The sequence below is a fragment of the Vulpes vulpes genome, chromosome 12, assembly GCF_048418805.1.
Source record: "Vulpes vulpes isolate BD-2025 chromosome 12, VulVul3, whole genome shotgun sequence".
Lineage (NCBI taxonomy): Eukaryota > Metazoa > Chordata > Mammalia > Carnivora > Canidae > Vulpes > Vulpes vulpes.
In genome coordinates this window covers 54,347,981-54,360,266 of record NC_132791.1, presented here as the reverse complement: position 1 = coordinate 54,360,266, position 12,286 = coordinate 54,347,981, and the positions used below count along the sequence as shown (strand labels likewise).

At 35.1% G+C, this 12,286-nt stretch overlaps 1 protein-coding gene across 2 annotated transcripts in view; it reads right to left on the bottom strand.

The window, feature by feature from the left end:
• Positions 1 to 10,263, bottom strand: part of FNIP1 (folliculin interacting protein 1) — a 183,661-nt gene extending 173,398 nt beyond the window's left edge. Inside the window, exons 1-3 of one of the 2 annotated variants that reach the window (XM_072731819.1) lie at positions 10,129 to 10,263; positions 9,678 to 9,735; positions 9,097 to 9,216 (exon numbers count right to left, since the gene is read on the bottom strand). In XM_072731819.1, the coding sequence (XP_072587920.1) occupies positions 9,097 to 9,167 (71 nt within the window). In that variant the 5' untranslated portion in view covers positions 9,168 to 9,216; positions 9,678 to 9,735; positions 10,129 to 10,263. Of the gene's footprint in view, positions 1 to 9,096; positions 9,217 to 9,677; positions 9,747 to 10,128 lie in introns of those variants that run through there. The other variant, XM_072731820.1, reaches the window with a different exon arrangement.
• Positions 10,264 to 12,286: the final 2,023 nt, after the last annotated feature.

Sequence of the window (12,286 nt, the reverse complement as noted above, 5' to 3'; positions counted from 1 at the left end):
TTCTTCTTCTTTACAATAACACCTTTACTTTTCACTTGTCTAGTTCCTGGTGTTGCTCTAATAATACAACATATTTCTGGTGTATTTGAAGGAAACTAAAAAAGAAAAAAAAGCAGATAGTGCATAATTCTTTTAGGTACTATAGGTATACATTGTTTTGTTTCAAAGCAAATCGTTTCAACATCCATATTTCATACATATTAATGACAGGAAGCATTTGTGAAATGCTTACTCCACTCTAGACATTGATGAATTGGTTTTTAAGCATTTGCTTATTTAATACTCACAAGAACCAGAAACAGCAGATTATATCATCCTCACTTGTAAAATGAGGAAATGTAGGTTCAGAGAATTTACATACCTTATCTAAGGACACAGAGAAAGTAATGATAGAGTTGAGATTCAAGCACTCCAAAGTGCAAGAGAGCAAATTTACATGATTTACTGAATTAAAACACAAATTTATTTTAATTCTGAGCCAAATACTAGATTCCTTGATTTCCCAACTCAATGAATTTTTTTAAAAAGGTTTTTATTTATTTATTCATAGAGACACACACACACACACACACAGAGGCAGAGACACAGGCAGAGGGAGAAGCAGACTCCACGCAGGGAACCCGATGTGGGACTCGATACCCCGGGCTGCAGGCGGCGCTAAACCGCTGCGCCACCAGGGCTGCCCCCAACTCAATGAATTTTGACAACTGCCCATTAAACAGAAAGACTCTAGAATAAAGAAATAGTGTATTTTCCAAAAGTGACATATCTAGTTTCTTAGAACTCAGAAATAGACATATGTATTTACCAAGGGCTCTTCCCATTGTAAGTAAAGCCTATATAGAAACAACTTCTACTATAAAATTTATATCATTTTCTGTGGTGGGCATCTGCTATTTTTCTGCCCAGCATCATTTCTGTTCTTCTGAACAGAACCAGAGTTTTCTTGGGAGAATCTACCAAAGATGTACAGATGGCAAGTAAGCATATTAAAGGATGTTCCATATCATATTTCCTCATCAGGGAGATGCAAATTAAAACAGCAATTAGATACTACCACACACCTATTAGAATGGCCAATATCTAAAATACTGACAATAGTAAACCTTTATTCAAACTCATAGAATGCACAACACCAAGAGTGGAACCTAAGTTAAACTATGGATTGTGAGTGATTATAGTATGCCAATGGAGATTCATCCTTGGATTAAAAAAATGTCACTTGGTACATGGATGATAATGGTGGTGGCTATGTATGTATTGAAGCAGTGATATATAAGAAATCTCTGCATGTCTCTCAATTTTGCTGCAAACCTGAAACTTATTTAAAAATTAAAAAAACATTTTTTAAGGAAAAGTAAACGTATACAAATATATATATATATATATATATATATATATATATATATATATACCATGTTAACTACAGTCAAAAGAAAGCTAGATATAATAGCTATATTAATATCAGAAAAAGTAGATTTATATGCAAAGAATATTACCAGGAATAAAGAAGATCCTTCATAATGATAAAAGGGTGAATTAATCAAGAAAACCTAACAACCATAAACAATTCTAATTGTTTACATACCTAGTAATAGAGCCTCAAAATATATAAAACAAAAAGGGTAGAAATAAAAGGAAAAATAGACAAATCCATCATCATAGTCTAATATTTTAATACCTCTTAATAATTGATAGAATAAATAGGCAAAAAATCAGCAAAGGTACAATTGATTTGAACAGTACTACCACTCAACCTGATGCAACTGATACTGTAGATCATTCTACTAAAAACAGAAGAATATGCATTATTCTCAAATGTTGTAGAGCATATACCAAAATAAACCAAATAGATTATAAAACATATCTCAATAAAGGCATACATACAAAGCATACAAAGAATGGTCTTAGACCACAATGGGATTAAATTTAGCAATTAGTAACTGAAAGATCTCTGAAAATTTTCCAAATATGTAGACAAAAAATAGCATACTTCCAAAGGCCATGGATCCAAGAATAAACAGATATGGCAAGTGGAAAGTATTTAAACTGCATGAAAATGAAACTACAGCATATAAAAACTTGTGGGATGCTGCTAAAGCAGTAGTTGAAGCGAATAAGTAACATTAAGTATCTACCGTAGAAAAGAACTCAGCTTCCACATTAAGAAAGTAAAAGTAACAAAACCAAATTTAAACCCAAAATAAGCAGACAAAAGAAAATAATATGAAAGCAAAAAATCAATGAAATATAAAATAGAAAGACAATAAAGCGGGGCACCTGGTTAAGCATCTGACTCTTGATTTCAGCTCAAGTCATGATTGCAGGGTCATGAGATCAAGCCCCACATTGGTCTCTGCACTCAGCATGGAGTCAGCTTGAGATGTCTCTTTCTCTCTCACTCAGCCCCTCTCCCTGCTCATGCTCTCTAAATAACTAAATAAGTAAAATCTTAAAAAAAAAAAAAAAAAAGAAAAGAAAAACAATAGATAAAAATCAATGAAACCAAACTTCTAGCCAGATTAATGTGGAAAGAAAAAAGAAGACACAAATTACCAATATCAGGAATGAGAAAGGCTATATCACTACAGATACCAACATATTAAAAGGATAATCAGGGAATAATATAAACAACATTTGGCAATAAATTTGACAGCTAATAGAAAACGGACAACTTTCTTGAAATACACAAACTAACAAAGCTCACTCAAGAAGAAATAGGTAAACTGAATAGCCCTAAAGAGATTTTTAACTGCAGCTTACTTCCTTCCAAAAGAGAGAACTCCAGGCCTAGATGGCTTCACTAAACATTTAAGGCAGAAATAATACTAATTCTTTTCCAGAAAATTGAAGACGAAGGAGTACTTCCCAACTTGTTCTATGAGGCTAGCATTACTCTCATGCTAAACTCAGCATGCTAAATATTAGATAGATAGATAGATAGATAGATAGATAGATAGATAATAGACAGATAGATAGATAGAACTACAGACTCTCATGAACACTGATGGAAAAATTCTAAAATATTTTTAGCAAATCAAATACATCAATACATAAAAAGAAAAATACACCTTAACTAAGTGGGATTTATCCTGGGATGCAGAGTTGATTTAACATTAGAACGTAAATCAGCATATTATATTCAATTCATAATCATCATCAATTCACCATATTAACAAACTAAAAAAGAAAAATCCTGGGCAGCCCGGGTGGCTTAGCAGTTTAGCACTGCCTTTAGTCCAGGATGTGATCCTGGAGACCCGGGATTGAGTCCCATATCGGGCTCCCTGCATGGAGCCTGGTTCTCTCTGCCTATGTCTCTGCTTCTTTCTCTCTGTGTGTCTCTCATGAATAAATAAATAAAATCTTTTTTTTAAAAAAAAAAAGAAAAATCCTATTACCACCTCAATAGTTACAAAAAGTGCATTCAGCAAAAATCCAACATCCATTCCTGATAAAAACTTTTTTTTTTTGATAAAAACTTTTAAGCATAATAGGAATAGATGGGAACCTCCTCATCCTAAGAAAACCTTATAGCTAATATCATATTTAATGGTGAACTACTGAATGCTCCCCCCTAAAGTACAGAAACAAGACAAGGGTGTCTGCTCTCCCCACTATCTCCCAGCATTGGACAGGAAAACCTAGTCAGTGAAATTAGGCAAGAAAAAAAAAAAAGGCATCCAGATTAAAAGGCAGAGGTAGGGGTGCCTGGGTGGCTCAAGTGGTTAAGGGTCCAACTCTTGATCTTGGCTGAAGCCATGATCAGAGAGTGGTGAGATTGAGCCCTGTGCTGGGCTCCACGCTGATCGCAGAGTCTGCTTGAGATTCTCTCCCTTTCCCACTGCACCTCTCCCTACCTACTCTTTGTCTCCTTTTCTCTAAAATAATTAAATAAATAAAATCTTCTTAAAAATCCTTTTTTCGGGGATCCCTGGGTGGCACAGTGGTTTAGCGCCTGCCTTTGGCCCAGGGCGCGATCCTGGAGACCCAGGATCGAATCCCACTTCGGGCTCCTGGTGCATGGAGCCTGCTTCTCCCTCTGCCTATGTCTCTGCCCCTCTCTCTCTCTCTGTGTGTGACTATAATAAATAAATAAATAAAAAGTAAATAAATAAAAAATAAAAAAATCCTTTTTTCCCCCACAGACAACATAATTGCCTATGGCATCATGGAAACTTGTAGGGGTGAGAACTACTAGAAATAATAATTAAGTTTAGCAACTTTGCAGTACACTTGTTATGAATGGAATGTTTCTGTCCCCACAAAATTCATATGTTGAATCCCTAATTCCCAATGAAACTGATTTTAGAGATAGGCTCTGTGAGAAGGTGATAAAGGTTAATTGAATTAAGAAGGGCAAAGTCCTAATCTGAGAGTTCTGGTGCCCTTTTAAGAGGAGGAAGAGATATAAGAGCTCTTTTAAACTTCACACAGAGAGAGAAAGGCCATGTGAAATCATAGCAAGAAGATGAACATCTACAAGTCAGAAGAAAGCCTTTCCAGGACTTGAATAAGTTAACATCTTGGTCTTGGACTTGCCAGACTCCAGGATTGTGACAAAATAAATTTCTGTTGTTTAAGCTGTCCAGTCTATGGTATCTTATTATCGCGACCCAAACAGACTAATAATAATGATCAGTACATACACACACAAAGTATTTCTATATGCTAGTAATTAATAGTCAGATATTGAAAAAGAATACCATTTATAATAGTATCAAAAATATAAAATACTGTCATCGGGTGGGAAATAATGACATCAAGTAGGAACAAAGACCTGAACAGTGAAAATTACAGAATAATTTGGGGAGAAATTAATTAAAGAAGTCCTAAAAAATGGATGGCTATACATTGTTCCTGAGCTGGAAGACTCAATATTGCCATGATATCAATTATCCCCAAATTAATCTATAGATTCAATGCAATTCTAATCAGAATTCCACAGGATTTTTTTTTTTTTTTTTTTTGGTAGAAATCAACAAGCTGATTCTAAAATTCATATAGACAAGCAAAGGACCTAAAGTAACCAAAACAATTGAAAAAGAAGAACAAAGTTAGAGGCTAACATTAATTTCAAGAATTATTATAGGGCCTCATTATCCAATGCTCTGTGGGACTTACACAAAGATAGACAACAGTATAATCTTACACAAACTCATACAAATCCATGGATAACCATTTTTCAACAAATGCGGAAAGGCAATACAGTGGAAAAAGAATACTCAACAAATGTTGTTAGAATAATTGAATGTCTGTATGCAAATACATAAACAAATTTGAATCTGTACCTCACACCATAAGAAAAAAAATAACTCAAAGGCATTAGTGTAAAACTTTAAAACTTCCAGAAGAAAACCTAGGAAAAAATCTCTGTGACACTGGTTTAGGCAAAGATTTCTTAGATATGAAAACAAAGGCATACTCATAAAAAAATAAACAAAAAAATTGACAAGTTGGACTTCATCAAAGTTAAAAGTTATGTTCTTTAAGGGACGCTCTTTTGCAAGAAACTACATCTTATATGATTCCTTTTATAACAAATGTCCAGGAAAGTTTACTCTAAACACAGAAAGTAGATTAGTATTTGCCTAAATACTGAGCATGAGAACAGGGCTTAACTGTAAATAAGTGTGAAGGATTTGAAGTGTTCTAAAACTGACATATGTAATTGTTGCACTACGCCATAAATATACTAAGAATCACAGAACTGTAAACTTGAAATGGGTGAATCTTATGATATGTAAAATACACAAAAAAGTCTGCTTTTTCATTAAAAAAAAAAAGATAGTGGAGGGGCACCTGGGTGGCTCAGTTGGTTACGTATCTGCCTTTGGCTCAGATCATGATCCCAAGGTCTTGAGATCGAGCTCTGCATCAGGCTCCCTGATCAGTGGGGGGCCTGCTTCTCCCTCTCCTCCCTGCTTGTCCTCTCTCTCTTGCTATCTCTGTCACTCTCTCTGTCTCTCTCTCAAACAAACAAACAAACAAATAAATAAAATCTTTAAAAATAAAATCTTTTAAAAAAGTGGAATGGATAAAAAGACAAAGTATGGACTGGGAGAATATCTTTCAAAGCATATATCAGATAAAGGATTTACATCAAGAATATATAAGGAACACTTCAAATTCTACAAATAAGAAAATCATTTTTTTAATGTGCAAAAGATATGAACAGGTATGTCACCAAAGTAAATATATAGATGACAAATAAGCACATAAAAATGTGATCAACATTATTGGTCATTAGGGAAATGCAAATTAAAACCACGGTAAGATATCACTTTATACTAATTGGAGAGGTTAAAGTTAAAAGACTGACCATAGTAAAGGTTAAGATTAACTTAACTAAAGGTTCAGATTAAAAGATTGGCCAAACTAAATGCAGATGAAACGCTGATGTAGAGAAACTACAAGTCTCAAACATTGTTGGTGGAAATGTAAAATGGTAATACCACTTTAGAAAACAGTTTGGAAATATCCTAGGCACATTACCCAATAAGAAAGGAAATATACATCCATACAGTTAAAGAAGAAATTATACAGTAAGATTTTATTCAAAATTTTGCAATAGAGTTCATTCATTATGTTGTTATAGCTGAAACTAATGTAAGATTGCATGTCAACCATACTTTTTTTTAAAAAGACACTATAATAGGGTATTATAATAGGGGAGAGAAATTGGGCTCAAATCCAAATACAGCAAATACAGCTAGGGATTTACAGCAGATGAAAAGAATGGAGGTCTCAGTGGTTAAAAATTACTATGAGAAGACATCACTATGAGAAGGAGATTCTTGTTAGACTGACCTTGTGATATCGTGATTTTTAAAAAAAGATTTATTCATCTATTTTTATTTGAGAGAGAGACAGCACGAGCCAGGGGTGGGGGAGAAAGAGAGAGAGAGAATCTCCAGCAGACTCCCCACTGAGCTCAAGCCCAATACAGAGCCTGATCTCAGGACCCAAGCTGAAATCAAGAGTCAGCCACTCAACTGAATGAGTCATCCAGGGCCCTGATATTGTGATTTTTAATAAGAAAAATAGATTTGGTTTTCACTTCCATTGACAGCACGGAGCTCCTAAAACCCTGGGAATTTCCTAAGTGATAAGAGCAATAAAGGTGTTTCTGTTAATGTGATAGAACTTTTGGAATGCACCTAAGGGTGAGGACTGGTTGCTAGGCGAATCAATCCTGGATTAGAGGATTGAAACTTTCAGGCCAACCTAATAACCTCCAGGAAGGGTAGAGGGGCCAGAGACTTACTCAGTTGCCAATGGCCAATGATTTAATCAACTGTACCTATGTAATAAAGCTGTCACCAGCTAGACTCCAAGACACGACCTTTACTGCCCACCTGCTTGTAGTCACCAACCTTTGTTCCACATTCTCCCTTAAGCTCTTTTTCCAGTTTATCTCTTAACCTAGGCTAAGACCTAAGGGGCATAGGATCCTGAGATGAAAACCCAAACTACCCCTCCAACAATAATGACTGCCTGGAAGAAAAGCTTCCATGGCACAAGCCACCCAGACCAGTTTGGGCTTAGTTCCCTTCCCTGACTCATGTCTACACAGATAAACTGTGGAATGACCAATGTAATGATGGACAGTTACCTTTACCTCGTTATAATGCTAAAATCTCTGCCCAAGGAGGAGCACCAGCCTCATTTACATAACATACAATGTATATATAGGCGTGTCCCCTTAAGCCACATGTGCCACCTTGTGCCTCCCTCTACATATGATGACAAGACTCTCCTATCTAAATATTCATCCTAACCCTAAATAAAATTCACCCATTCACCCTTGCTGGGAAGTCACAGCTTTGTAAGTTATACTTCACAATCTCCTTATTCGCTGCAAATAGTTTCCTTTGTGGGACAACTCTACCTGGTATAGTTTCTACATGTGACTTTCAAGAAGAGAACCTATGTGAGTTTGGTTACAAAGCTTCCATAAAATCCCAAAAGAATAGGGTTCAGAGAGTATCTGGGTTGATGAAAACAAGGAGATTCAAGGAGAATGGTGACCTGCAAGAAAGCATGAAAGCTCTTTGCCCTTTCTCTATACCTTGCCCTATACATCTCTTTCATGTGTTATTCCTGAGTTATATTTTTTATAATATACCAGTAATATAGTAAGTAAAAGGTTTTCTGAGTTCTCTAATAAATAAATAGAATCCAAACAGGGGGTCATGGGAACCTCTGATTTATAGGCAGTTAGTCAGAAGTAAAGGTAACAATTTAAATGTGCAAGTGGCATCTGAAGTGGAGGATGGTCTTGTGGAACTAGCCCTTTACCTGTGGAATCTGATGCTATCTTCAGGTAGATAGTGTCAGAATTGAGTTGAATTCTAGGACACCCAGCTGATGTCAAACATATTACTTGCTGGAGGTACGGCAACTCCCTCAAGTTATGCCTTTTTCTCTTACTCTATCCTTCTGTTACTCTCTCTGCTCCCACAACCCATCTTTCTGGCTCTTTCTTTCTTTCCACCCCACTTCCTGTTCTCTCTTTTATTGCTCATCCTCTATGGCTCTTAGTTTTATGAATTTTATTTCTTTTTTTTTAATCGAGCAATGTACTTCCATGTATTTATCCTAACAATGAAATTGGTGATCACAATTTAAATGTACAGATGAAAACAGAGTTTTGGATCAAAGGAGGCTAACAATGTTTCCTCTAGTTGTTTAATAGCCTCAAGTCCTGGGGCATCTGGGTGGCTCAGTCAGTTAACTGTCTGCCTTTGGCTCAGGACATGATCGAGTCCTGGAATCGAGTCCTGTGTGCATCAGGCTCCCTGCTCAGTCAAGAGTCTGTTTCTCCCTTTATCCCTTATCCTGCTTGTTCTCTCTCTCTCTCTTACTCTCTCTCAAATAAATAAATAAAAATTTTTAAAAAATAGCCCCAAGTCCTGACAGTGTAGTGTTCAGGCTGTGGCAGCCTAATAGCCTTTATTTAGAATTGTAACTGATGGCTGCCTCCTCATGTGGATGATGTCAGCCTCAAATTACAGTCTTCTTAAAGTATCCCATACACAAAGTAATATAACAGTAATCATTTATGTTAGTAATTAAAGAAGAAATTGAAAATACCTCATTTGAAGAGTTTTCTTGCAAATTTGAAATAGGAACAATTTCATCTGAATTAACATAATTGCTGACATTTGGAAGTAGTTCTTCAAAAGATGCTTTCTGCACTGAGGACAAATCAATCTATAAAAAAAAGTTACTCTTATAGAAGTCAAATGTGGCAGAAACAATTATTTTTACATAATTAAAGTTGAAATACTATCTCATTAGAAGCATTTTCTTGCAAAAAATTTCAGAGTTTCTTTCTGAGGTGATAAAAAGATCTAAAATTGACTGTGGTGATGATTACACATACTTGTGAATATACTAAAAAACACCGAACTTCACACTCTAAATAGGTGAATTGTATGGTATGTTAATTATATTTCAATAAAGTTGCTTTTTAAAAGCCCACTACAAAAAAAGTGTTAAACATGCAGTTACCATGTGACTCAGCAATTCTACTTCCTCTTCTAGGCATATACCCAATACAAATGAAAACACATATTCACACAAAAACTTGTACATGAACATTCATAGCAATATTATTCTTTCAAATGCCCCCAAACTGACAAATCAGGAAACAAAATATGGTATATCCTTACCATGGGATATTATTCAGCCATAAATAAGCGAGAAAGTACATATTATAAAATGGATGAACTTTGAAAACATTATGTTAAGTGAAAGAAGCCAGACACAAAGGCCACGTATTATACAATTCCATTTATATGAAATAGCCAGAATAAGAAAACTTGTAAAGAACCCTTTTTCCCAGCTTGAAAAACTGATCTTTGGTTAATTCTCATGCTCTGTTTCACTAGGAACCTGATAAAGTTAACAATGCCAACATTGCTAGTGGTAAAAATGATGTCTGAATGATAAACTCTAGGTAGACTAGGAAGAACTATAAATGCACTATGAATCAATGATAAACACGCTCTATGTAAATAAACTCTACAAAAAGCACCATAGTTTGGATTTCCCTGACTTATAATTTGGAGAGTCTCTTGTGGGACCCTGGAAACTATGTCTGTGTGCTATTACAAAGGATACTGGACCTCATCTTCTTATATCTGAGCTGCTAAATAAACTGCTCCATGGACTTCTGTGAAGACTAATCCCACTGAAGAGGAACACCTGTTTCTGCCCTGCTTGTGAGTTGTATTCCTTTTGTTTACTTGAACCTAAGAAGAATTCTGGTTGGGTGAGAAATATTTAAACCATTACAAAGCAGCATTTTTTTGCACTGGCCAAAAGGTGGAAGTAACCCAAATGTCAACAGACAGATGAATAGATAAAAAATATACATACACACGATGAAATATATTCAGCCTTTGAAAAGGAAAAAAATTCTGACACATGCTACAACATGAAGACACTATGCTAAAAGAAATCTATCACAAAAGGACAAATACTGTATGATTCTATTTATATGAAGTATCTAAAGCAGCCAGATTCACAGGAGGAAGGTAGAATTGTAGTTGATAAGGACTGAGGTATGGAGAAATGGGGACTTAGTGTTTAATTGTATATAGTTTCAGTTTTGCAAGAAGAAAAACTTTGCAAGAAATTCGGCAGGGCACTGAGGTGGGCACTTGACGGGATGAGCACTGGGTGTTATTCTATATGTTAGCAAATTGAACACCAATAAAAAATAAATTTATTTTTAAAATAAATAAATAAATAAATAAATCCAAACCAACTTAACTCTTAAAAAAAAAAAAGTGATGGTTCCATAACATGTGAATGTACTTGAACTGTACAGTACAAAAGAGTTAAAATGGTAAATTTTAGGGGTGCCTGGATATCTCAGTAGGTTAAGTGTCCCACTCTTGATTTTGGCTCAGGTCACGATCCCACAGTTGTGAGATGGAGCCCCAAGTCAGGCTCTGCATTGAGAGCAGAGCCTGCTTAAGATTCTCTCTTCCTCTCTCTCTGCCCCTCCCCCACCCCGCTTGCACACATGCACTTTCTCTCAAAAAAAAAAAAAACAAAAACATTGCTAAAAATGGTGTATTTTACATCACATACATTTTGCCACAACAACAACAACAACAAATGAATGAAACCAAACAAACCAAACCCTGGTTGGTACTGCAGTATTTTACTCTTTCTTTAATGTACAGCAATATATAGAGTACTTCCAATGAAAGCATGTCTATACAACAGAAAAACACAGACATTATTCCCTTTGTAGAATACTCCCCTGGTGTGATAGAAACAGAATAACAAGGAGGAGGGGGAACCAAAACATAGATGCTACAAGTACCAAAGGCTAATACTTACCACCAAACCAGCAGTTTTCGAAGATGGAGTACTTGTTAAGAGGCCTCTGCTTTTCTTACCAGGAGTACTAGAATTTGTTCTCTATCAATGTTTTGTGAAATAGGGGATTCAATAGCAGAAATAAATAAACTAATTCAATACAGTAAAAACACAACATCAAATTAGTAGACTAGTTCATAATGTGCCATACTAATACAATTTTAATGTGCCAATTAAATTTTAAATCATTAGACAAGTAGCTAAAGAATTTTCTGGCTTGAGCTAGGTCAAGCAACTCCTAAGAGTTCTGCATAGCACAAGAACTATACAAGAATACTTTGGGTGAAATCACTCTTAATAGTAAGATAAGCTAATTAAAGTTTTGAACTAGGAAATGGTGCTTCAATTATCTTTCTTAACTATTAAGAAAAGTATTTTAATTTTAGCATTTGTTTAATTGCTAATATATTATTATACTTCTTATGGAAAGGGATTATAAGTTATTTGTGAAGCTGTTAAAACATATATAATAAGGGTAATTGGTTTAAAATACATACATTTAAATATATAGAGATACTTCCATTTATGCAATATCAAAGTTAGAGAAATTATAAAGATTCATTTCTATTTTTTTAATTTTTTAAAAATTTTTTATTTAAATTCATTTTGCCAACATTCATTTTCTATTTCTTGAAGATGCAAAGAGACAGAGAGAGAGACAGATGGGCAAATCAAGAAAGAGTGAGAGAGCAAGAGAAAGACAGGATCAGAAACCTAAAAGTTAGAGGGAGGGAAGACAGAAGAGAGACAGAACTTGAGGCAGAGAGACAAAAATCAGAGAACAAGTCAAACAGGCAGAGCAGTGAAACAGAGTGACGGAGATACTCAAAAAGAGAAAAGACAGATAACTATTTCTAGCAATCAGCTGTCTCTTCAACTTTTAGAT